The following is a 26,389-nucleotide window of genomic DNA, read 5'->3' as shown; positions in this document are numbered from 1 at the left end:
TCAATCCCACCTCCAGTAGCTAATTTCCCACACAGAGGGGTTTCAAGCGAGAGGAGAATACAGTAGTCGGTAGTGTGGGTGGCAATCTTGACTCTGCCATTTTACTACCTGTGGGCATTAGGCAAAAGACATTATCTGTGACTCGGTTCCTACGTCTGTAAAACGGGGATATTTACGGTGCCTACTTCATATGCCCTTTTGGGGATTAAAGGAGTTAAGATATAAAAGGCATTTGGAAGAATGCCAGGTGCCTAATAAATGTTCAATACTTGTGAGCTATTATTGTTCCAGTAAACTTGTTGCAGACCCTGAGTTAAGTCCCAAGAAAACCCCAGAAATTCTGAAGAGGCTAAATGACAGCGCAGGCTGAGAACCACGTCTCAGGCCATCACGGACGCAGGACCTATGAGCGGACCGAGCAGCCTACGTAAAAAACGCTCCACTCACCTTCCCTTCTATACTCCCGACCGGCTCCTGCGGGTCAAGGCTGAGATAGCTGAGGGAAACCCGAGGAGAAATTTCCTAAGGCCAGGCCACGGGGACAGCTTTTCCGACAGGGTGTGAGACTGGCCTACTCGAAGCAGGAGGGATGGACTCCTCAACTGTCCAACTTCCCGGTCACCCTCTCGGAGGTGAGGCCGAAAGGCTGGCTTTCGGGGTGGAGCGCGTCCCGGTTACCGCCGGCGTCGAAGGTTGGGGATCGGTTCGCAGAGCGCGCGCGCACAGGGGGCCGGGCGGGGCGGGTCCAATACAGGCCCCGCCCCAGCCCGCCGGGCTCGAACCCGGAGCGGACGCGCCCACCTGACGCACTGAGACTTCGCAGCCAATCGGAAAGCGCGGAGCAGGTTCAAATAAAGACGGCGGGTGAGCATGGCGTCGCCTCTTGCGTCTAGGAGGTGATCACCCTGTGTTGTTTTGAAGATGTGGCGGGTGAAAAAACTGAGTCTTAGCGTGTCGCCTTCGCCCCAACCGGTGAGCGGGAGGCCCTCATGGAGAGAGAGAGCTGGGCCGGGGTTTTGGGTCGGGGTCGCTGGCAGTCCCGGGCGTCGTGGAAAGCAGGGTCGAGCCTGGGGACGGGTGCATGTGTCGTCTAATGCTGGTCCTGATGTTCAGAGGACTGGGGTTGGAGCCTACTCTTGTTATTGCTCGTGAGCTTCTTAGGGAGGGAGGGGAGCTTCTTAGGGAAGGCTGGCAGAGCCCAGGCTTTCTCACATTCTCTCTTCTGTTTTAGGGAAAAACAGCTATGAGAACGCCTCTCCGAGAACTTATCCTGCAGCCTGGTGCCCTCACCAACTCGGGAACAGGGCCCCCGATAGCCTACTCGTCCACCTCATCACCGTGCAAGCTAGGACTGCAGGTGAGATTCGCCTGGCCAGCCTCTCGACTGGGCTCTTTGCCGAGGCGGAGAGCTCAGAGGAACAGAGGGCCAGGGTTGGAACGTAATTAATAACGATAATGAAGTTTCCTTCTTCGGTGACATCCATTTACAGCTATTCAGGCCAACAGAGAGGTACCCTAGGGTCGCTAAAGGAAGTCCACTGAGAACCCGCACCTCTATTTAGCTGTTAGTTTTTTTTATCACCACCTCCCCCGTTCAGTCTTTACCAAACGTCTCAGAAATACTATCATTTTGGTTAGTGGTCTCCCTCTTTTTTTTTCTTTTTTTTTTTTTTTGTGGTACGCGGGCCTCATCACTGCTGTGGCCTGTCCCGTTGCGGAGCACGGGCTCCGGACGCGCAGGCTCAGCAGCCATGGCTCACGGGCCCAGCCGCTCCACAGCATGTGGGATCTTCCCAGACCGGGGCACGAACCCGCGTCCCCTACATTGGCAGTCGGACTCTCAACCACTGCGCCACCAAGGAAGCCCCGAGTGGTCTCCTTCTTAATAGGGACTCACTTACGGAGAAGTCAGTCAGTTTTAAGAATGAGGCAATGTCCATCCATTCCCAGAGGTAGTCAAAACTCCCCTGGGATCAAGTTACACCCCTGAACCACCGGAGTTTAAACTAGCTCCTTGTAGAACTGCCCTCACTGAGCTGTACTTTTGTGAAAGGTCTTGAGAGACATAGCTATGTAGAAAATGCTTTTCAGTTCAAATAATGAGGATTGACTGTATACATTTCTCTGCCTGTTGCTTTTCTCATTTAACAATGTGGTTTAAATCCCTCCATGTCAACTAGTGTAGAGCTAATTCATAAGATCCTGTGGTATGCATCAATCATAATTTAGTCATAAATGGTCATTTATCTTTCCACTTTTTTTGCTAATGCAAACAATGCTAATGTAAATATCTTTGTACTGATACCTTTATTTCAATGAGATACATTTTCAGGAGTAGGATTATTGGCTTGAAAGAAAGATATTTTTAATTTTAAATTTTGTCAGATTGCTATCTAAAATAGCTATTACAATTCATATTCTCTCCAGCATTGTATGACGATATCCATTTCCCCACATCACCTCTTGTAGTAGTTGTTAGAGATCTTTAAAATTTTAGCCAGTCTGATGTGGTATCTTATTGTTACTTTAATTTGCATTTTCCTGACTACTAGTGAGTGTATCTCTTACATGTGAAATGGTTATTTGGGTTTGCTCTTTTGTGTAATGCTTATTTATATTATTTGCTCACTTTTCTATTGGGTGGTTAACTCTTTTTCATCATTTTCTAAGTGTATATTATAAATAGTCATCATTTGTCATGCTTTTTAGCTAGTTTGTAATTTTCTTTTGATTTTTACCTTTAATCCAGGGGTTATCTAAGAGGGGTTCTTAATTTCCAAGTGCTTAAAAGCCATTTTGTGTCACCTTTTAAATTTATTTTCTTGCATTATGATCAGACTGTAATCTGTTGTCTTTGTAGCCAAGTATAGAATGAATTTTTCTGAGTGTTCCATGAACATATGAATAAAAGCATATTTACTATTCAAAGGATGTCACATTCTATTATATCCAACAACAGATAGTTAATTACTCTGTCCTTGCACTTTTTTTAGTCTGCCAGATCTGTTGAGTTCTGTGTTGTCCTTGTCTGGTTTTGGTATCAACATAATTTTGGCCTTGTAAAATGAGTTAGGAAGTATTTCCTTCTCTTTCTTTAATTTTTCGGAAGAGCTTGAGACAAATGGGTATTAAATCTTCTTTGAATTTTGGTAAATTCAACCTGTGAAATAATCTGGTCCTGGACTTTTGTTTTCTGGGAGGTTTTATTTTAAAATTAATTAATTAATTAATTTTGGCTGCTGTGGGTCTTCGTTGTCGTATGTGGGCTTTCTCTAGTTGAGGCGAGCAGGGGCTATTCTTCGTTGTGGTGTGCAGGCTTCTCATTGTGGTGGCTTCTCTTGTTGCAGAGCACAGGCTCTAGGCGTGCGGGCTTCAGTAGTTGTGGCACGCGGGCTCAGTAGTTGTGGCTTGCGGGCTCTAGAGTGCAGGCTCAATAGTCGTGGCGCACGGGCTTAGTTGCTCTGCAGCATGTGGAATCTTCCCAGACCAGGGCTCGAACCATGTCCCCTGCACTGGCAGGCAGATTCTTAACCACCGTGCCACCAGGGAAGTCCCTTTGCCCATTTTTTAATTTAATTATTTTTGTTGTTGTTGTTGTTGAGTTGTAGGAATTTTTTTTTAATCATAAGTTTTATTATGAATTTAAAAACCTAATCATTTCATGAGGACTGGGAAGCCTACCCACAAGATCCGCCCTGCATTTCCAACTCCCACACATCCAGGCCTCAGCGCACATACACCCCAATGATGTGCAATCCGCAGCACAGAGTATCCTTTATTTGCATTGTTGATAGAAAACTGGCATTTAGATTTCAAAATTTTTATTACAAAATTACCAGCAGTCTTAAGCATTTCAACAATGCCTATGAACTCTACTTTGCTGACACAAACAAGGCTATTCAAAAAGCAGGACGTGTCTGAAGTGGACTATTGTATGTCCTGAGATCCTTAGAGGCCGCCCTGCTCGGGACCCATTTGTCACTGTGTCTTCTTCCATCTCCTCTTCACCATCATCAGTGGGGCCTGATCTGCGTTCTCTGCCAGGTATCTGACCGGACTGAAGCAAGCCCTTCAGCTGCTCCACTTCAGCCAAAGTTGACGCGTTTGCTATAGCATTCTTGATTGCTTCCACATCCCCTGGAGATGGCCCACCTTTCTTTTTGTCAGTTGGCAAACCAGCACCTGGGTTGAAAGTTTTGCTTCTCCTGGCAATGTCCTTTGCAAGTTGTGCACCCCGTTTGCCCTTGAACATTTTCTCTGCTTCCTGACGCTCTTTTAGTTTCACCTTCTGGAAATCCAGTACTCTGACTTGTGGAACTTTATAAATCACATATAGTCTGTAATGCTTCTTATTTGTTACAGGATTTCTTAGAATACTTAGATAAGTCAATGATTTGAGAGATGACAAAGGGTCCAGATCACCCAATTCCACAAGACTGTTGTTGGTGAGAATGAGTTCTGTCAGACAGAGCAGAGCCTGATCAAGTCCCTCACCTATACGGCCCGCAGGTCCAGCTCGCGGTCCCGCATGGCATTGGTGTACTGTGCTGCCTGCTCTATCAGCTCCGCGGTCATTTTCACCATCCTGCCGCCTCCCGCCTGCCGCGCCGCCCGCTCCTGTAGGAATTCTTTATCTGTTCTGGATATTAACCCCTTATCAGATATATGATTTGCAATCATCTTCTCCTTAAGTGACTTTTTAAAGGAATAAATAGGAACTTGATAAACACAGCAAAAACTTTAAGGTCATTTTTACATTTCTAAAAGCCTTTGGTTTATATATTTAGCTTCTGGGCTATGTAGTGCCGACTGATTTATATTGTTTTATATCATATATCTTTAATTTTGTCTTTTATCGTAATAGTGCCATAACTTTACATTCTACCTTGTCTGATACTAGTACTGCTGCCTCTACTCTATTTGTTTGTTTTTGCCTGATATCTCCTTGCCATCCCCTTTATTTTCTACTTTTCCTTTAGCACTTTGTTTTTGTTTTGTTTTGTTTTGTTATAAATTTATTTATTTTTTATCTTTGGCTGCGTTGGGTCTTCGTTGCTGCATGCTGGCTTTCTCTAGTTGTGACGAGAGGGGGCTACTCTTGGTTGTGATGCGCGGGCTTCTCATTGCAGTGGCTTCTCTTGTTGCGGAGCGTGGGCTCTAGGCACACAGGCTTCAGTAGTTGTGGCGCGCAGGCTCAGTAGTTGTGGCTCATGGGCTCTAGAGCGCAGGCTTAGTAGTTGTGGCACACAGGCTTAGTTGCTCCATGGCACGTGGGATCTTCCTGGCTCAGGGATCGAACCCATGTCCCTTGCATTGGCAGGTGGATTCTTAACCACTGTGCCACCAGGGAAGTCCCTCCTTTAGCACTTTGAAAGAAAACTTGAAAATTTGAAATAAAATACATGAAAGTACATAAAACATTGAGCCTAACAAATTTGTATAAAACACACATCGTTGTAACCTATACCCAAGGACATTGCTAGAATATCAGAAGTTTTAGCTCAACTTTATGTTTTAAAGTTTCATCCACTGCTGTAAATGAGAAATTTCACGTAAGTCTAATTCTTTTTTTTTTTTTTGTAAATAATTGGTCTTTATAATCTAAAGCTTCTAAAATAGTTTTGTTGTTCTGGTAGTTTAGAAATTTTATCATTTTTTGTCAGTCCTGCTTGGAACTTGGTGAGCCATTTTAATATGCAAACTCAGATCTTTCTTTACCTTAGAGAAATTTTCTTCTAATACTTGTTAATCAGTGCCCCACCTGTACGTGTTCTCTTTTCTCCTTGAACTTCTTCTATTCACATGTTAGGTTTGCTGGATTTATCTTCCAGTTCTCTTAGCTTTTCCCTCAGATTTACCTTTCTTTGTATTTTTGTCTTTAAGATATGTCTTCCACTTGATTGTCCAGGCCAGTAATTCTTGTCTTAACTCTGATCATCCTCTTTCAATGCATATTACTAAAATTTTTTGTTTAAAAGTAATATTTATTATTTCCAGAAAGTCTTTGTGTGTGTGAGTTGTACTCAGATCTTCTTATGTATGCATATATTTTTTGGTGCAAATTGTTATCTGTTTCTTCCGTCAGCTGTATTTTGGTAGGGCCTACCTTTCTTAACTATCTTAGGGTTTGTCCTTTCTCTGGCTACTGGATCCACGTAAGTACATTCATATTGTCCTTTTTTTGTTCATTGAGTCTCAGGACCAGCAGCCCTGCAAATGGTAGAAAGTGCAGTGGTCTCCATCCCTATGAACCAGCAATTGGGAGGTTGTCAATCCCTTTTCAGGGCACCAGGAAGAGTCTTTCTGCTCTTCATTCTCCTTTGCTACAAAGGCTAGAGCTCTTCAAATCCCAAGGATTGAATGGCTTCAACCCATGTGTCCAGGATACCCTCAGCTCTTGCGGTCAAGGAGACTAGGTCACCGGCACAGGTTGATGTTGCCCTTTCTTCCTACGGTACATGGATCTCTGTGGGCCAAGTGCTCTCTCACTCTAGTCCCCAATTTCTCATCTGTTCCAAAAGGACTAAAATCTTATACCCACTGTAGAACTTGAGCCAGGGATCCCTCCTACCCTAGAAGTGGGTTGGATTTAGGATTGGAGAAGAGTGGGGTCACTTTCAAGCTACCATCTTCCCATGACATGGATAGATTATCTTAGCCTTGTTTATACTGTAACCTGGTTCACTTGGAAGGACCCAGAATGGCTTCCCAGCTTTTCTACTGGGTCTCTGTAGTAAGTAGCAAGGCTTAGCCAAGGTCTTACCTAAGTAAAGGTAATGAGAACTCTTTCCTGTTTTGAGTTCAGACAGTATCCTGCACCCATAACTGTATATTGGGAACCAGAACTGACTGTATTAGTCAACTACTTTTGTTTCCTTTGGCAGGAAGGCAGCAACAGCTCATCTCCACTGGATCTTGTCAATGCTAAGGAGACAGACTTCCCTTCAGAACAGTTCAGCCATCCCTCAACATGTCTAGAAGCTTGTCAACATGAATCAGATGAGCAGCCCCTAAATCTGATTCCCCAAACCAATTCTACTCCCAGAACATCTGAGGAAGCAGTAGACCCACTGGGCAACAATGTGGTTAAAACCATGGTCGTTGTACCTTCTCCAGGGGGGCAGCAGCAAAACGTTACACTCGAGGCCCATCTAGATACCATGGCAGAGACAAACAGCTTCTCTCTAGATGAGACTTTGAGGACAGAAGATCTGCTGAGAAAGGGGGTGGCCCCCTGCATGGAAGACAACTTTTCGGAAATTGTTCCTGCTATGCCTGAGAAACCTACATTTCAGAATCCTCCATCTCATCTGTGGGAGTACCCACAAAATTCCTGTTCTGAGCAACAGCTACACTGCTCCAGGGAAAGCCTGAAGGACAGTAGGACTGAGGCTGTGCCTGAGGACCTAGTCCCTTCTGAAAGTAATGCCTTGTTGCCTTCCTCCCCGCTCTGGCTTTCCCCTTCAACTGTCTTAGCAGCAGACTTCCCTGTCAGTCTTGTGGACCCAGGGGAGGAAATTTTAGAGCACAGAACTACAGAGGAGAGAGAAATGAGGTTTACCACATTCCCTGAGGAGGCTGAATTGGGAGATCAAGCACTTGTCTCAAATAGGGACGATATTCCATCCACAGGCCTGACCCCAAATCCAGGAGGAATGGAATCCCAGGCAGCTCCAGGGCCAGCAGTAGAAGATGCTGGGAGCATTCCCATCTCTGATATGGGGCCTTGGATGTCTCCCCTGGCCTGGCTGGAAAAAGGTGTAAATACCTCCGTCATGCTGGAAAATCTCCGCCAGAGCTTATCTCTTCCCTCTGTGTTTCGGGATGCTGCGATTGGCACTACCCCTTTCTCTACTTGCTCGGTGGGGACTTGGTTTACTCCCCCAGCACAGCAGGAAAGGAGTACAAACACATCCCAGACAGGCCTGGTGGGCACCAAGGACAGTACTTCTGAGACAGAGCACCTTCTATGGGGGTAAGTATCCCTGTATCTTTGTGCTCCTGGACCTGCCACTCCCATCCCTTTCCCTCTCTTCTCCTCATGTTCTTCTCTTCCTACTGCAGCCGTCCTCCAGATCTGACTGCCTTATCTCGACATGACCTGGAAGATAACCTGCTGAACTCTCTTGTCATTCTGGAGGTACTCTCCCGCCAGCTGCAGGACTGGAAGAGCCAGCTGACTGGCCCTCACCCAGAAGTTCAGGACAGCAGCACACAGACTGACACCTTTTCCAGTGGGGTAAGAAGGTTCTTCCCAAAGTGTGGAGGATCCCAGTGGGACCTCTTCCTTAGAATATGTATAAAAGCTGAGGATCTGGAAAATACCTTAGAGCTGTTGGTACTCACTATACCCCTGGGGTACATCAAGACCTTCCAAGGGAATGCAAGCAAGGAAAGTTTTAAAGGAATCGGTTTGTAGATCTTCATCTTCCAAATGCACTCTTTACTAATTTGTTTTCTTTCCTACTTCCCCATTCTCAATTACCCTTGCCCAATTTACTAACTTTACTATAAAGAAGAGCATATTTACTACATGTCCTGAATCTTACATTGTCAAGAGGCAGCATTCAAAGGACAATAGAAAATATTTGTGTACGTGCTGAGAAGGCAAATGACTGCAATGATTATGTAACATGTCATTTTTGTTTGCTTTCAACAAAATTGAAGGAAGACTTCAGTTACGTCAGTGGATGGAAATTCACTGTGAGATTTTTGGCATGTATCTCCAAAGGAGCTCCTAGAATTGGGTGACATGCCCTTCTTCCCTTCTTTCATTCCTACTTATTCCCATTATTTATGTGAAGAAATTTTGTCACAGAAATCTTTTTTTTTGGCTGCACCCCATGGCTTGTGGGATTTCATTTCCCCGACCAGGGATCGAACCCAGGCCTTTGTCAGTGAGAGTGCAGAGTCCTAACCACACGACCGCCATGGAATTCCCTCACATAAATCTTGTATCTGTAAGAATGGAAAATAGGCATAAAATTCTTGCTGAACTACGTCTTATTGTAGGAATTATAGTAATCACAGACACATGGACTAATAAGGGGAGGGATGCTCCATCTATTTCGTTAGTAGATGGATCTCCAGTAAAATTTTACTGGAGATGTTTATGATTTTAATTAAAAATTATATTATTACAGTGATTAGTATACAACTGATGAAAATATTTCTCCATCCAAAAGAGAGTCTTCTCACTTAAAATCTTATGTGGGACGTCCCTGGTGGCGCAGTAGTTAAGAATCCGCCTGCCAATGCAGGGGACACGGGTTTGATCCCTGGTCTGGAAAGATCCCACATGCGACGGAGCAACTAAGCCCGTGTGTCACAACTACTGAGACTGTGCTCTAGAGCCCACGAGCCACAACTACTGAAGCCCGCATGCCTAGAGCCCGTGCTCCGCAACAAGAGAAGCCACTGCAATGAGGAGCCTATGCACCGCGACGAAGAGTAGCTCCCGTTTGCCACAACTAGAGAAAGTCCGCGCACAGCAACAAAGACCCAACGCAGCCAAAAATAAATAAATAAATAAATTAATTAAAAATCTTATGGTCAGAGGAATTAAAAATTTTTTTTAATTTATTTAAATTTAGATGAACTTTTGTTGTCATTGCAGAGATACTAATAGAGTTTAAAGTGTAAAAGTATGTTTTATTAGGATAAAATTCTGAGAGGAGTAAAAATAGAGGTTCAAGGAGAAAAAGGGATGATATAAAATTTCTGTTAAAGAAGAACTTCGTGTATATTTTAAAAATTAATTAATTAATTTATTTTTGGCTGCGTTGGGTCTTCGTTGCTGTGCAACGGGCTTCCTCTAGTTCCAGTGAGTGGGGGCTACTCTTTGTTGCGGTGCGCTTCTCTTGTTGTGGAGCACGGGCTCTAGGCGTGTGGGCTTCAGTACTCGTGGCACGTGGGCTCAGTAGTTGTGGCTCACGGGCTGTAGAGCACACGCTCAGTAGTTGTGGCACATGGGCTTAGTTGCTCCGCAGCATGTGAGATCTTCCTGGACCAGGGCTCGAACCCGTGTCCCCTGCATTGGCAGGTGGATTCTTAACCACTGTGCCACCAGGGAAGTCCCCTTTGTGTATTTTCTAAAGGTATCAAATAGGTATTAAATCATTATGGTTTATAAAGCAGAAACAAACACACCATTATAAAGCAATTATACTCCGATAAAGACGTTAAAAAAAATCATTATGGTGTATGTAACATTTATACCATTGGGTATATTCAAGAGTGATGTAACAGTTTTATTTCAAACTGTCAATGTTCATAAGGTGGTGGAAATTACAGCCTTTGTAACGATTTAAACATAAGAGTACTCCAGCTTTCAAAATTACTGTAGGAGATATGAGAGGAAAACAGTTTAAAGACCATTGTTCTAGAGGAGTCTTGCTGTGACAGCACAGGCTGAGGAAGTAAGGGAATGTGTCAGGGAAGGAATTGAGGTCCCTTAGTGTTGTGCCTGTTGAGGTAATAGGTGGCTGCTGCTAAGAAGAGATGGTCTCAGGAATTCCCTGGCGGTCCAGTGGTTGGGACTCTGCACTCTCACTGCTGAGGGCCGGGGTTCAATCCCTGGTCGGGGAACTAAGATCCCACAAGCCGCGCAGCGCGGCCAAAAAAATACTTGATGGTCTCTAAAACTCCAAAGACCTCCTTTGGGTTGAAAATATTCTCAAAATAATGACTTGACTTTTTGTCAAAATCCTGGAAGCCATAGGCTCATCATTCCTGTATTTTTTTATTTTTGTATCCTTTCCTCTTGTCCTTGACCTTGTTCCCCATCCCTGAGTTGGCCTTGTACCCTCTTTCCTTGAAGCTTGCCAAATCCTTTTAGAGACCACTGGAGCAGAACCAAAGAGAGGAAATTACAGTGCCTTCAGCCATTCCCCATCACAGTGCCATGTCCTTGCCGCTTGGCTGCCTCATTCACGCTAATCTCATCACCTGCCTGACTGGCCAGCCCTAAGCAGTATGTGTGCCCTGTTCCAGGGCTCCAGGGGTAACTCTGTGCCTTACTGCATGATGCAGTCGGGAACAATGTCTGCTTTGCTGGGGAGGGGAGCGATGAACTCCAAGAGATCTGCCTCCTTATATCCAGGCTGCTGCAGCATCGTGACTCAGCACTGCTGCTCCAGCACTAGGCTTTTTCCTAGACGATGGCTGCCTTGCAGCAGTAATGAAGGTTCCCCACTTTTCTCTCAGAACTTCAAAGTTTCTTTCCGGCTCTGCTGCCTTTGAAATCATACTTATCTACTCCACATAGCACACTAAGATTTTCGTCTGCCCCAAGATAATGAATAGACCATTAGAGATTAAGAAAATTAAAATGAGTAGTAAATAAATATTTGAGAAGGTTACCATTACTGGTAATCAGAGAAATGCAAATTGCAACATGAGATGCTATTTTCTTCTGACAAAATAGCAAAGAATAAAATAGATAATAGTGGTAAGCATTGTCCTGTCGTCAGTAGGGCATAAATTGGTTCAATCTTTTTTTTATGCGTTAAAACAGTTATATTTAATATTACATTTAAAATTTTTTTCTCTTGTTTGAACATTATGCCTTTAAACGGGTTCTGCCGTTTTTGAAGGCAATTTCAACTGCTCAAAGCAGTTCAAACTTTTTGATCCAGTAACCCCACTTCTAGGGTTAAATCCTAAGGGGAAAAAAAAATTCTGCATAAAGATGATAACTTAAAAAAAATGAAAAATAATGGTACATCCATAAGATGGGATATCTTAGTTATTTAAAAGTATATTTATGAAGAGTTTTTTTTTTTTTTTTCCAGCCGCGCAGTGTGGCATGCAGGATCTTAGTTCCCCTACCAGGGATCAAACCATTGCCCCCTGCAGTGGAAGTGTAGAGTCCTAACCACTGGACTGCCAAGAGTTTTTAATAGTTTAATAAGTTTAATGTTCATGGTTTTTAAAGAAAGGAATTCAGAATCTGCCTGCCAATGCAGGGAGCATGGGTTCGATCCCTGGTCTGGGAAGATCCCACATGCCGTGGAGCAGCCAAGCCTGTGCGCCACAAGTACTGAGCCTGCGCTCTAGAGCCTGCGAGCCACAACTACTGAAGCCCACACACCTAGAGCCAGTGCTCCACTGCAATGAGAAGCCTGTGCACCACAACGAAGAGTAGCTCCCACTTGCTGCAACTAAAGAAAGCTCACGCACAGCAACGAAGACCAAACGTAGCCAAAAATAAATAAATAAATAAGACCCCACAAGCCCCATGGCCTAGCCAAAAAAAAGATACCTAGAGATAAACATAAATAAATAAATAAAAAGAAGAAAAAAAGAAGAAAAGAGTTCAGAGTTCATATAACCTCTAAGAGGCTTTGAGGTGAGGTAAAATGTCAGCAGAGGTTAAAAATGAGTGATGCTCCACTTTGATAGGTCTCCCTAAAGCACACATCCCAGTCTCAGGCTCTCAGTGAGGAGACTAAATGTAAACTCAGGGCTAAATAACATGAGTCTAATAAAATTAAGTAAGAAAAGCAGGACCCCACATTTATTTATATGTTCACAATTGTGGTTTGTCTTAAGCATTACTGTCTTTCATCAAATCTAAGATACTATCAATATTGAATGCATACCAATGTCAGTGGTGTTAAAATGTAAAAAGACAGGGACCTCCCTGGTGGTTCAGTGGTTCAAACTCTGTGCTTCCAATGCAGGGGGCACGGGTTTGATCCCTGGTTGGGGAACAAAGATCCCACATGCTGCGCAGTGTGCCAATATAGAAAACAATTGTAAAAAGGCAATCATCTTAGAATTTATTAAATATAGTTATTTCTTTTTTTTTTTTTTTTTTTTTTCGGTACGCGGGCCTCTCACTGTTGTGGCCTCTCCCACCGCGGAGCACAGGCTCTGGACACGCAGGCCCAGCGGCCATGGCCCACGAGCCCAGCCGCCCCGCGGCACATGGGATCCTCCCAGACCGGGGCACGAACCCACATCCCCTGCATCGGCAGGCGGACTCCCAACCACTGCACCACCAGGGAAGCCCTAAATATAGTTATTTCTTTGTAAATCAGTAGTCTACAACTTTTTTCTCCCCCTGACACCTGAGGGAGGTAACATACTCATCAGTTACAGCAAATCCCTATAGCAAGGAAATCTGGTGTAGAGGTATATTGAAATCTCTTGGGGTGGGTGCTGTACTGTTGGTTGAGCATCACTGCTCTAGGGGTGAAATTGATAATGATTCTTTTTCCATTTTATTCACTTTCCTATTTCCAAAATTTTACAGTAAACACATAATCAGAAAAAAAAGTTATTTTAAAAAGTAATTTTTTTACCTACCTCTGGATTTTTTCTCACTTGGCTTCATCAAGCTGTGAGCCTTGCTCCTGATTTTAATGGGAAAGGTTCCTGTATCTCGGTGGGAGGGGGAAAGAGCTGCTGGTGGTGCATGTTGCCTATGCAAGAGGGGCAACTCTGTTTCTCCAACTAGATGAGTAAGAAACCTCAGCATCTTCAGGAGAGCCAGGAGGTTGGACAGGCTCTGCGGCAGGCCAGGAACGTCATGGTAAGTGTTGATTGACCTGACACCGTTGCTGGGTCTCCTGTGAAGATCAAGAATGGTGACTCCTGAGCAGTTAGCAGATGATGGATGGTACTCAGCCATGGTAGTGAAGGGAGGTTTCCCTGTGTTAAGAACATCTCTTCCTTATTGGGAGTGTGAAATTGGGGTTGGTGGCTTCCTCCTCTGTGTCCCAGCTTACTTCCTGCTTAATGACTTTATTTGAACTAGCCTAACCATCTCTCCCTCTATAGCAGTCATGGGTGCTGGTCTCTAAAGAGCTGATATCCTTGCTTCAACTATCTCTGCTGCACTTAGATGAAGATAAAACTGCTTTAAGTCAGGAGGTAAGCAGCATGCAGATGGAGGCAGAGGCCTTTGGTGGGACTGAAATTCAGCCAAATTAAGAAACCGGACACAGTATATGATTCTTATCTTATAGTCTTGGCGTACAGAAACCTCGGTGTCCCGCTGTTTTGATGTGTTGAAGAAACTGAGGGCAAGGCTCCAGAGCCTCAAAGCGGAGAGGGAGGAGGCAAAGCACAGGGAGGAAATGGCCCTCAGAGGCAAAGATGCGGTAAGGTGTCAGGCTTTTGTTCCTGGATGTAGGAGGTCTCTTCCTAAGGTTCCTGCAGGAACATAAATTGACTTGAGACACAGATGGGTGGCCTGAGAACTGCTTGCCCTGGGGAATAATGAACTAAACTGCTGGTGTGATGGATAGTTATGGCTTTTTGTGCTATATCCTTCCCCTGCCCACAATGTCCTCTCAACCTCTTCTCTAAACAGGCAGAGACAGTGCTAGAGGTTTTCTGTGCACACGCCAGCCAGCGCATCAGCCAGCTGGAACAGGACCTGGCATCCATGGGGGAATTCAGAGGCCTTTTGAAGGAAACCCAGACCCAACTGGTAGTTGAAGGCATATTCTTTCCTGGGATCCATACTGACACACTGGGAGGATGGTCATGTACCCCTACTTCCCTGTATCCAGAGGGAAAGGGTCCCCTCCATTGACAATCCTTCTCATGTAGGTAGGGCTTCATACTGAGCAAGAAGGGTTGGCTCAGCAGACAGCAAGTCTGACTTCAGCCTTGCAGCAGGACTGGATATCCATGCAACTGGATGTGAGTATTTGGGGCCATTATACTGCTCCTTTGCTTACCGCCAGCCCTGTTAGGAGTCTTGTCTCAAGGGTGCTCTTCTGACCTGCTTGCTTCCCCTGGTAGTATGTAACATGGACAGCTCTGCTGAGCCGGTTTCAACAACTCACAGAGAAGTTTACAGCCAAGAGCCGGCAGACCCTGCAGGAACGTGATGCTGCAATTGCGGAAAAGCAGCAGGTACAAACCAGGAGTGGGGACTGCTTAGGCCTGGTTTCCTCCTCCTTCTCTACAGAAGGCCTTTCTGATGAGTGGTGTCATTAGCCTCTTCCCTGGGACCTGTCTTCCTTCCATCTGTGGGTTTGGAGACCAGCCAGTCCCTTTGCTACAAGATGGCCTTCAGCACCTTCTTCAGCAACTTTCCTCCCGTTTCTGCTTTTTCCTGAGGATCAGACTTATTTGCTGCAGCGTTTTTGCCCGGGAACAATGTGGTTTATTGTCCTGTCCAGAAAGAGAAACTGGACTAAGTCTTGGGACTCTTGATTCAGGAGGAGCTGTGGGAAGAAAACTCTTTTTCTCCTAGGTTTCCAGGGAGCTGGAACAAGTCTCTTCCCATTTAGAGGACTGCAAAAGCCAACTACAACAACTGGAGTTGGAAAACAGTCGTCTGGCAACAGGTGTGCGTGTGTGCATGCGTACAGCAGTTGTACCCTGCTGAGGCTTGGGGTGTGGCAGTAGCGTAAGAAAGTGCTCTAGGGCACTTGTCTTAGAGCAGAAGTGTGGGGGCGTTTGGGCCTGGTGACCACATGGTGTCATGAGGATAATTTTGGTCTAGATCTCCGGGCTCAGCTGCAGATTCTGGCTAGCATGGAGAGTCAGCTAAAAGAGCTACAGAGTCAGCATGCCCGTTGTACCCAGGACCTGGCCATGAAGGATCAGTTGCTCTGCCAGCTTACCCAGAGCAGTGAGGAGAAGGCTGCTCAGTGAGTTCCTCTCAGGTTATTGTGGCAGTAGGCATCCAGGATGTGGGACCAATGGGATCTAACATAAGGTCTCTGGCAGATGGCAAAAGGAAGAGATGGCATTAAAACATATGCAGGCAGAGCTGCAGCAACAACAGGCGGTCCTGGCCAAGGAGGTGCAGGACCTAAAGGAGACCCTGGAGGTAAGGAAGATGGCTTGGGGCAGGGGAGCTGCAGGAGTGTGACTCTTCCCTGATGGTATTGAGGTGAGGTTTGAGACTCTGGACTGGAAAAAGCCTCTGTTCCCAGGACTCTAAAATTTCCCACTTAGATGCATTTTGCCCCCTCCCTTCCTTTCTCCTTGCCTTCCTTCCTGCTCCTGTCTCCCCAGTTTGCAGAACAAGAGAATCAGGTTGCTCACCTGGAGCTGGGCCAGGTTGAGTGTCAATTGAAAACCACCCTGGAAGTACTCCGGGAGCGCAGCCTGCAGTGTGAGGACCTGAAGGACACCATGGAGAACCTGAAGTAAGACCTCTACCTTTCTGTGCTTCCCTGTTAGTGTTTATCTCAGGACTGCTTCTAGAAGCTAAAGTCTCCAAGAAGGGAATTGTGACAGGGTCTGAGAGCCTCTTGTTTCCCCTGTTTGAACGCAGTTCTGTGTGGGGATTTGGAGAAGTGTTCAGGGAAGGTCACCTGGTGTTTGGCTGTCTTCTCTGTTCCTTCCTTATTTCAGGGCTAAACTGGCCAGCACCATGGCAGAGAAACAGCAGCAAGACCTGGAGAAGACACGCCAGTATTCCCAAGAGCTAAGGGTGCTGACTGAGCAACTCCATAGCCTGACCCTCTTCCTACAGACAAAACTGAAGGAGAAGGTAGGGTCCGGGGTTTTCTTCTCTTCCCTTACAATTGTATCAATATCTTCGAATAAAGACGGTTTTATTTCTTCCTTTCCGAACTGTATGCCTTTTATTTCCTTTTCTTGTCTTACTGTGTTAGCTAGAACTTCCCCTATAGTGTTGAAAAGGAATGGTGAGAGGGGACACCCTTGCCTCGTACCTGATCTTAAAGGGAAAGCTTTGAGTTTCTCACCTTTAAGTATGATGTTAACTGTAGGCTTTTTGTAGATATTCTTTATCCAGTTGAGGAAGTTCCCCTCTAATCCTAGTTTACTGAAAGTTTTTCCACTTGTATCCTTATTGTATAGAATGGTCTTCCTAAAATTCTGCTCTCGTTCCATCTCTGTGACCTTCGGTGATTTTCAGTTGCCTACAGGATATCTTCAACCTATCACTCAAACTTTTCTTCTTCTGTCTCCTACCTCCCTGTTATGAACCCTTTACTCCCATAGACTGCCTACGTACTACACACACGTCTCATCCCCATTTGCACCCAGATGCGTGCTGTTACCACGTCCGTTCTCTTCTGTCTTCAAACTGGAAATACCTTTTCCTTCCTATTAAAATCCTCCCTGGTTCACCTTCTTCTTTGAAATGTTCCCAAACATCAGTGGACTCAGTGATCTCCTGCTATATTCCTCATGAACTTACTCTCCTTTTGCACTTGTATTAATTTTCCTTGGATGTTTGGTCTCTTCAACTAGACTGTATTTAAAGAAAGCAGAAATTTAGCCTTGCTTCTTTGGCTTCCCCACAGTGCACACTGAACAATAAATGGATATTTTTTAGAATGCAGCGTTAGTTAGCTTATTCAACAGTTAAAGACACAGCCAGAATCCTGAAATCGAATTGCTTATGATCTGACCCCATTCCCCAGTGTGTGCCAAGCACAGGAATCCAGTCTTGCAGGGAAGACAGACAGATGTAAACTTGTCATCTTGGCTTGCGATTATGATAGAGGGTTGCCTGGATGACCACAGAGAAAGGAGCATCAGTTTTACCTTTGAGAGTTAAGATGTCTTCTCAGAGCAGGTGACTCTCGGTCAGAGTCTTGAGGTTAGAAGTTTGTAGGGCAGGGTTGGGTATATAGGAAGGCTCACCAGGCAGAGGGAATAGTATGAAAGTCATAGAGGCACTATGGGTACTTTTTGTAGTGTCTACCTTGTGACAAGACCTGGGTTAGGTGCTGGGACTACAGGTGAACAAGGCCAAGGCCCTGCTCATGTGGAATGTGGTGAGTTTGGGAACTGGGAGGTAGCTCTTTATGATTGGATTATAGGAGCTATGTGGGGCAAGGATGATAAGGAGAAAAGACTGGAGAGCTAGGCAGGAGGCCAGATTTTTGAAGGCTTGAACTAAAGGGATATGGAGGAGGGGATGAATTCAATACATATTTAGGAAGTAAAAGTAACAGAATGGGGACTTCCCTGGCAGTCCAGTGGTTAAGACTTCTCCTTCTAATGCAGGCGGTGCGGGTTTGATCCCTGGTTGGGGAGCTAAGATCCCACATGCCTCGCGGCCAAAAAACCAAAACAAAACAGAAGCAATATTGTAACAAATTCAATAAAAAAGACTTTAAAACTGGTCCACATCAAAAAAGTCTAAAAAAAAAAAGTAACAGAACGTGGTGACCAGGTTGATATAGGAGTACGGTGGAAGAGTGAATGATGATCTCTAGATTGCTGGAAAGATGGTGACACTCTAGAACTGGGATTGGCAGACTTTTCCTGTAACGTGCAATATGATAAATATTTTCCGCTTTGCAAGCCACATGGTCTTTGTCTCAACTACTCAACTCTGCCTTTGTAGCTCAACAGCAGGCATAGAGAGTATATAAATAAATGGATGTGGCAGTGTTCCAATAAAACTTTATTTACAAAAACAGGTGGCAGGCCAGATTTGAACCACAGGCTGTAATTTGCTGCTCCCCTGCTCTAGGATCTTAAATACAGATGGAGGAATAAATTTTTGGTGGGGTGGGACAGGAAAAATGGTTAGCTCAGCTTTATACATACTAAATTTCAGATGAACTGTGGAGCAATCTGGTAGATTTTTCACAGGTAGTTGAGCCTTTGGGCCTGGAGATTGGGAGAAGGTCCAGTTGAGAGAGACAGATTGAAGGGTCATCCATGTAGAAGTGGATGTTTTTGTGGAGCTCCTGAGGTGAGGCCACCTGGGGAATGTAAAGAGGGTCAAGGATGAACCAAAAGGAGCCCACAGTTAAAGAAAGACCTGTGGATAGAGAGAAGAGATAGCCAGAAAGGTATGAGTCCTACCTGTGAAGGAGAGAGAGTCATGTCACACAAGTGAAGAAAATGAAGTTTCTAAAAGAACATGGTCATTGGTTATCACATAGGTCAGGTAAAATAAGACCTGAAAGGTGTCCGATGCCATTGGTGTACCAAATAATGACAATTTTTGTGGCATGGTGGGGCAGAAGCCTGAGTGTAGTGGGCTAGGGAGTCCATACATGGTGAGAATTTTAGGCAAGAAATGTAGGCTTTTCTTTTTCTTTTTTTTTTTTTTTTTAATGGAAGGGAAAAGAAAAGGCAGTAGCTAAAAGCATACTTAAAGTAAGAAGAAGGGTTTTTGTTTTTTTTTTAAATTGTTGTTCTAGTGAGAGAGAATTAAGTTCAGGGAAAGGAGCTAATGGAGAAGTTGAAGATAGAGAAGAGAGGTGGCATATAGAACAGCATCCTGAGGAGATGGCCAGTGAATACCTGGAAGTTCAGGGAACCCACTATCCCTGAAAAGCAGCTGACGTTTTTTTTTCCTTTGCCCTTAGGCTGAACCAGAGACCCTCCCGATAAGCACAGCCTGTGCTCCTTCCCAGGAACACCCTCTGCCCAGTGACAGCACCTTTTTGGGAAGCACCCTGACAGCAGTGACAGATGAAGGTTAAAGGCCCTGGAATTTAGGGGTGGGAAAGTTGTGGCGCTGCTCCTGATATCTTCAGCTGTTGAAGATGCCGCCAACAGACCCTGTCTCTCCCTGGCTCCCGTGATGGCCGACCCTTGACTGGGTCACCAGAGGGGCCCTCTACCATGGTTGCATTTTGTTTTAGAGCCAGAATCAGCTCCTGTGCCCTTGCTTGGAAGTGACAAGAGTGCTTTCACCAGAGTAGCATCAACGGTTTCCCATCAGCCTACAGGTTAGGATGGGCTCCAGGGATCCTGCCTCATTTCTAGATCTGGTAGTGATGATAAAGACTAAAGCAGTGAGAAGTGCTTTGCTCTAAAAACCTCAATTTTACTTGGGCTCATTTCATTTCTGCCTTTTGGGATCGGTAGTGTTATTCAGATCCTGTGGGTGGGGAACATGGATAAGAGTTGTGGAAGTGATAGCTACACACTCCTTCCTTCCAGAGCTAAAGGGCTCTACCTCTATCTAGTACTTTGTCTTTCAGAAACCCCAGGCATCGAGAATAGCCTGGCAGAAATGAGTACTATGACTCTGGAGCTTCAGAGCCTGTGTTCCCTGCTGCAGGAGTCTAAAGAAGAGGCTGTCAGGACTCTGCAGCGAAAGATGTGAGTGGAGTGCAGTCCTGGTGAGAGGGGGCAGGTCAGGTGAGCAGCCCCTTATGTTAAGGGCCCAGGCAGCCCCTGGGGGGACCGGAATAATGCTGAATTCTTCCCTCCCCTAGATGTGATCTGCAGGCTCAGCTGCAGGCCCAGGAAGAACAGCATCAGGAAGCCCAGAAGGCAAAGGAAGCGGACATAGAGAAGCTGAACCAGGCCTTGTGCTTGCGCTACAAGGTGGAGGAGGGGCCTGGAAGTGAAGCGATGAAGAACTGGGGCAACTGTGAGGGCCCACTGGGAGCTGTTGTCTCTCCAGGAATCTGGGTGGTGGAGATTTTCCAACCATTGCCCTAGTTTTGCCCTTCCTGGGGTCAGACAATTCACATGTTTGGGAACCAGCTATAGACTGACCCATCTTCCAGGCTGACCTAGAACTCCAGGAGAACTCTCCCAACAGGGAAATGTGCCTGGCCTGACGTAGCCCTAGAGGAAGAACTGGAGTGTTATCAATTGGTATCACCTGGGCCGAGCATGGTCAGGCACAAAATCCTATCTCCTGGCAAGGGCTGCAAAGAAGCCAGCTCTCCCACTGCCTTCTTACCTCCCTTTTCCTCACAGAATGAAAAGGAGCTCCAGGAAGTGGTACAGCAGCAGAACGAGAAGATCCTAGAGCAGATAGACAAGAGTGGTGAGCTCATAGTACGTTCCTCATGATGCCCAGCCTCTGCCTTCTACGTCACTGGTAGCCAGGGTCCCAAATGTGGGAACTGGGTCCCCTGGTCTACCCTTGCTCACCACATGGGATGAGGACAGAGAGGACCTTTGAGGGCTACTAGATACCTCTCCATTCTCATCCCCAGAGGCTTAGAGAGGAAGTGACCCAGCTCACCCGTTCACTTCGTCGTGCGGAGACAGAGACTAAGGTGCTCCAAGAGACCCTGGCAGGCCAGCTGAACCCCGACAGTCAGCCCATGGCCACTAACTGGATCCAGGAGAAAGTGTGGCTCTCCCAGGAGGTGACTCAGAGTTAACAGAAGAGCTGGGCAACTGGTGGGAACCCTAGGCTGTGCCCCTACTGATCTGAACATATCTGTAGGTGGACAAGCTGAGGGTGATGTTCCTGGAGATGAAAGATGAGAAGGCAAAACTCATGGTCAAGTTCCAGAGCCACGTAAGAATTTCCATGTCATTCTAGGGCTATTTCCTGTCACCACTAGCGAGTGCCCTGCCATATTTATCTTTCCCCACAAGCTATGTTGTTCTTTTAAGCATAGAGCTTATGCATCTTATTTGCTTTTTAGAGAAACATCCTGGAAGAGAATCTGCGGCGCTCTGACAAGGAGTTAAAGAAACTAGATGACATTGTTCAACATATTTATGAGGTAAAGGAGGGAGGGAGTTGATGCAACTAAGGTACTTGTTATAAGGCCTGGCCCAGGGGGTACTGATGAGTATAGTTGTGGTTCCCAGCCTTTGCTGAGAGCTGGGCCTGACTCACTATTGCAGCCTTCTCTGTGGCTTCCATTTCCCCCCCTCTAACTCAGTGGGTGCTTCTTGGGGCTGGGAGCCTTGGGCCTTTGGCCTGTGACCCTGAGCTGCCTTTTCTGTATCTCTTGCCAGACTCTGCTGTCCATCCCAGAGGTCGTGAGGGGTTGCAAGGAGCTACAGGGATTGCTGGAATTTCTGAGCTAAGAAACTGAAAGCTGGACTCTGTTTCACCCCTTTTTACCTGCAGTACTCCCTTACCCCAACACTAGGACCAATTGGCTTAGATCCAGCTCTGTTTAATGCTATTTAAATAAAGTATATTTAATGTATTTCTTCAGGCTCACTGAATCTTATTTCTTGGGTAGGAGGTGGGTGGATGAGGTCAGGGGAGAGGCAGCTTGGCCCTCTTGCCTGGGCATCCTCCACACACCCCTCCCACTGCATCCAGAGCCAAAGCCCGTCTCCCCCCACCACCCCGACGCCTTTTCTCCCCAGATACTCTGGTAACTGGACTGCTTGTTCCCTGGCTCACTGCCTGTAGCCCTGGTGAATAAGGGGGTGAGGACAGAGAAACTCAGTTCCTTACTCTCTGCCCTGGACTCCCACACTGTTGGTGCCTGTGTCCCATCTAACCCAACTGTTGTGATTGTTTAGGTGACCCTCCTTCACCAGACCAGGTGAAGGAGGGTCACAGTGCTCTGCACATGGTAAAGGCGATTGTGGCAGAAATGAGGCGAGGCCATTTCGTGCCCATGGGGCCTTGGTGGCTGGCCCGCTTGGTGGGAGGGGGACAGTGCGCAAACACCTCGGAGATCCCAGCAGAGTAGTCACTCCACCTCGTCGCCCCGCCTCTGTGGGCGTGGCCTCGCCGCTGACTCCAGTCCTGGGAGAGGGCGTGGCCAGGGCGGGGAGGTGCTGGCCCCGCCCTCCGGGGGAGTCACGTAGCTCTGCAGTCGCCACAGCCTCATTTACAGGAGCCGGGCTTGGAGCCACAGCTGCTGCGGACCTGAAACCGAGCTGCTCCTGTGGCTGCCGCAGCTAACTCGCCGCGCACAGGTGAGGCCCGGGGCGAAGCGGGAGTTGCTCAGCATCTCCGCTTCCTCTCCCTGACTCTTCTTTCTGCCTTCCTTACCCTGCTCCTGGGGGCCCCTTGATGTGCCTTCTCAGCTCTCTCCTTACATTCTCTCTCCCTTCTGTCCACTGGAAACCCCACACCACTGCTCAGCTTCTCCCACACCACTCCTTCCTCTTAAGCTCTTACGCAGCTTTTCCAATCCTAAATCTTCTGCCTACTGGATTTTTCCTTGGGGTTAGCCTCTCTCACCCAGACCCTTTTAATCTCAGCCTGCTGCCTCTCCTAGGCTGAGTTCCCTCTCCAGTTCTTCTCCCTTCACTAGTTAACCTGTCTCACCATCATCTCCTCACAAGTCTCCTCCCTGCTGCTCCTGCATGTCTCCCTCTCTCTCCTCTCAGGCTCTCTCCTCATTCCTTTCAACCCTGATCCTCTGCTCCCATTCTCCTGACTGCCTAGGCAGTTAGGTTCAGGGAATGGAGAAGAGGTTATGGAAGCCTGTGGCCGTGTTTTGTGCCACTCCTCCTCCCTACCCCCACTCTTTTCCTCCAGAAGCTGAGGGAAGAGGGGTGATGGGTAATTTTGCCTCATTCTGAAGCCTCTGAAGTAAGTGCATTTTCCCTCAGGGCCCTGCTGAGGATGAGAAGAGGGAAGGTGGAAAGGCCAGTGCTTACGCCCACCTGAAGAAGGGGCCAAATTCAGTGAAAAAAGGGTTGGCATCTTTATTTGGGCAGTAGTTTCATAAGAAGACCTGCAGCTTTGGGGCTGCTCACCTCCCCACCCCCACCCTGGGGCTGGGAAGGGTGCCCAGCAGGGACAAAGGGAGATGTGGGAATTGGGGCCCTGAGCCTGCTGGCTGTCAGAGGGATTGGTGCCATTTTAATGCCCAGGACCCATGCCAAGGACTGCTGCTGCCCTGTTCCCAGCCCCTCCTTGTTGGGGTGGAAGGAAAAGGCCATTCCTCTCCATATGGACAGGAGAGGAAGCAGAGGAGGTAGTGGGTGGGGTCCAGCTTTTATACCTTGTCTCCATTCCACAGAACTGTCACCATGCCCCACTCGTACCCAGCCCTTTCTGCTGAGCAGAAAAAGGAGTTGTCCGACATTGCCCTCCGGATTGTGGCCCCAGGCAAAGGCATCCTGGCCGCAGATGAGTCTGTAGGTAGGTGGGGGCCTGTGGTCAGGTGGGGAAGAAGTATCCAGGGAGCCCTGGGGATGACCTTCCCACCCTACTTTGTTTGCCCCCAGGCAGCATGGCCAAGCGGCTGAGCCAAATTGGGGTGGAGAACACAGAGGAGAACCGCCGGTTGTACCGTCAGGTCCTGTTCAGTGCCGATGACCGTGTGAAGAAATGCATCGGAGGTGTCATATTCTTCCATGAGACACTCTACCAGAAAGATGATAATGGTGTCCTCTTCGTCCGTACCATCCAGGATAAGGGCATTGTCGTGGGCATCAAGGTGCAGCCACTGGCCCTGGATGGGGGCTGAGCATGGAAATAGGTGTGTGGGTGTGAGGGGTGGCAAGCAGAATCCTGCCTGGGTTCAGTTCTGTGCCTGTGTTTCCCCTTCAGGTTGACAAGGGTGTAGTGCCTCTAGCCGGAACTGATGGAGAAACCACCACTCAAGGTACAGGAGGGGTGGGCTTCAGGACCACAGGGTTGTTGGGTGGTTGCTGCTGGCAAAGAGGAGCAGAGTAATGAGGCTGGCACTATGCCTGCAGGGCTGGATGGGCTCTCGGAACGCTGTGCCCAGTACAAGAAGGATGGCGCCGACTTCGCCAAGTGGCGCTGCGTGCTGAAAATCAGTGAACGCACGCCCTCAGCACTTGCTGTTCTGGAGAATGCCAACGTGCTGGCCCGCTATGCCAGCATCTGCCAGCAGGTGTGCCTGTGTGTGTGACAGCGGTCAGATGGGTGCTCTGTGCCTGGGGGCGAGAGGGTTACATGGCTTTCTTCCATCTTACCGACTGCCCATCTCAAGATACTCTGCTCTTACCTGCAGAATGGGATTGTGCCCATTGTGGAACCTGAGATCCTGCCTGATGGAGACCATGACCTCAAACGTTGCCAGTATGTTACAGAGAAGGTGAGTCCACACCTGGGCACAGACATATACCACAGAGAAAGCCTGACAGGGAGCCTGTTCCCCACAGTCCCTGGCTCAGATGCAGGCACCTTCCTCAAGCACTCTTTTACTTGCTCCCAGAATGTACCTGTGAGTCTGACCTGTACCCACCCTCACAGTCATGCCCACCCAGCCCTAGACAGAGAACCTAATGTAGTGAGTGGCAGGGCCCCGGAACCTTAGTAAACCTCCTCTGATCCCCAGGTCCTGGCTGCGGTGTACAAGGCCCTGAGTGACCATCACGTGTACCTGGAGGGGACCCTGCTCAAGCCCAACATGGTGACCCCTGGCCATGCCTGTCCCATTAAGTATAGCCCAGAGGAGATCGCCATGGCAACTGTCACTGCCCTGCGCCGCACTGTGCCCCCAGCTGTCCCAGGTACCACCCTGCTTCCAAACCTGTTCCTTTCCCTAAGACCCATTCTCACGTTCTTCCCCCGTTCTTGCGGCCTCCAGGGGTTCCTTACCCTGGAAAAATAAGGAGTGATCAATCAGTTTGTCTTCTCTTCTCCACCCTAGGAGTGACCTTTCTGTCTGGGGGTCAGAGTGAAGAGGAGGCATCTCTCAACCTCAATGCTATCAACCAATGCCCCCTTCCCCGGCCCTGGGCCCTCACCTTCTCCTATGGGCGTGCCCTGCAGGCCTCTGCACTCAACACCTGGCGAGGGCAACGGGATAATGCTGGAGCCGCCACTGAGGAGTTCATCAAGCGGGCCGAGGTTGGGAGCTAGAGGTGGTGGGTGGGGAGGTGGTGTGTAGCCAGGCAGGGTCAGCACCCAAAGGCTGTAGTCTGGAAGGGTTCAGCACCTGTGGACTGGGTCAGCCTACTTACCCCCTTCCTTTTGCAGGTGAATGGCCTTGCGGCCCAGGGCAAGTATGAAGGCAGCGGAGAAGATGGTGGAGCGGCAGCACAATCCCTCTACATTGCCAACCATGCCTACTGAGTACCCACTCCATACCACAGCCCTCGGCCCGGCCACCTGCACCCAATTTTGCCTGTAGTTACAGCCAGGGCCAAGTAGCCATGAAGAGTGGAGATGCCTCCACCCAGCACTGAGTCATCTTCCTTTTTTCTCCTCCCCTCCCCTCTCCGATTGTTGCACCTGGGACCATTGGATGGGAGGATAGGGAGCCCCTCATGACTGAGGGCAGGAGAACTTGCTAGAAGTCAGAGCAGGATGCCTGGGTCTCCCCCGTGCCTCTGCCAGCCCCCACAATTTCCCCATGACAGGGTTGCTTCTCCTTGGGCTCTCCTTGCCCACCCTCTCTCCTGGGATCAGAGGGTAGGGCACCAGAGCTGACTCATGCTTTGGGTACATACCACATAGCAAATAAATGGTAGCAAAGCATGCTACTTTGTCTGTCTTTTTTACACATCCAATTCCCACCTCCCAGTTTCTGATCTCTGCTGACTACTGTCTCTGAGCCCTCTCCGACTGTGGAGGTGGAGAGGGTGGGTTTTGAGTTTTACTGGGCTTTAAGTTTGGCGGGGGAGGGGCACACCCAGTCACCATTCTCAGCTCAGGCTCTTGCTGTTGATGTCCGAGGCTGGAGCATGGCAGTATGGAGGGCTGTGAGTCTTCCGGGAACTGCCACTTCAGAGGCACTTGGCAGCAGGTGCAGAAGGATGGAGTGAGGCAGGACTCAAGCTACTTCTGAACACAGCTTTTGCACATGGCCCCAAACTGGGATAAGAG

The 26,389-nt window shown here is 47.6% G+C and overlaps 2 protein-coding genes and 1 pseudogene across 2 annotated transcripts; 2 read left to right on the top strand and 1 right to left on the bottom strand.

Moving 5' to 3' along the window:
• Positions 1–845: 845 nt before the first annotated feature.
• Positions 846–21,824, top strand: SPAG5 (sperm associated antigen 5). The gene is made up of 24 exons (XM_065896783.1): positions 846–972; positions 1,232–1,357; positions 6,885–7,975; positions 8,065–8,239; positions 13,463–13,537; positions 13,786–13,878; positions 13,974–14,108; positions 14,321–14,440; positions 14,563–14,655; positions 14,758–14,871; positions 15,215–15,308; positions 15,467–15,614; positions 15,694–15,796; positions 15,985–16,118; positions 16,327–16,465; positions 19,275–19,386; positions 19,554–19,640; positions 19,896–20,016; positions 20,133–20,244; positions 20,626–20,706; positions 20,868–21,023; positions 21,104–21,178; positions 21,309–21,389; positions 21,628–21,824. Exons 1-24 carry the CDS (start codon positions 922–924, stop codon positions 21,697–21,699), a joined length of 3,588 nt encoding a protein of 1,195 aa, XP_065752855.1. The 5' UTR covers positions 846–921; the 3' UTR covers positions 21,700–21,824.
• LOC136138343 (U2 small nuclear ribonucleoprotein A' pseudogene) lies at positions 3,896–4,584 on the bottom strand (annotated as a pseudogene).
• Positions 21,825–22,435: 611 nt separating the features above from the next.
• ALDOC (aldolase, fructose-bisphosphate C) lies at positions 22,436–26,043 on the top strand. Its single transcript, XM_065898155.1, has 9 exons — positions 22,436–22,551; positions 23,607–23,728; positions 23,815–24,026; positions 24,140–24,194; positions 24,289–24,449; positions 24,570–24,653; positions 24,897–25,071; positions 25,212–25,411; positions 25,541–26,043. The coding sequence occupies exons 2-9, from the start codon at positions 23,617–23,619 to the stop codon at positions 25,634–25,636; spliced, it is 1,095 nt and encodes a 364-aa protein (XP_065754227.1). The 5' UTR covers positions 22,436–22,551; positions 23,607–23,616; the 3' UTR covers positions 25,637–26,043.
• Positions 26,044–26,389: the final 346 nt, after the last annotated feature.

This window comes from Phocoena phocoena, chromosome 19 (assembly GCF_963924675.1).
Source record: "Phocoena phocoena chromosome 19, mPhoPho1.1, whole genome shotgun sequence".
Classification (NCBI taxonomy): Eukaryota; Metazoa; Chordata; class Mammalia; order Artiodactyla; family Phocoenidae; genus Phocoena; species Phocoena phocoena.
The sequence above is the reverse complement of the archived record's forward strand: the minus strand, read 5'-3'. Positions and strand labels throughout refer to the sequence as shown.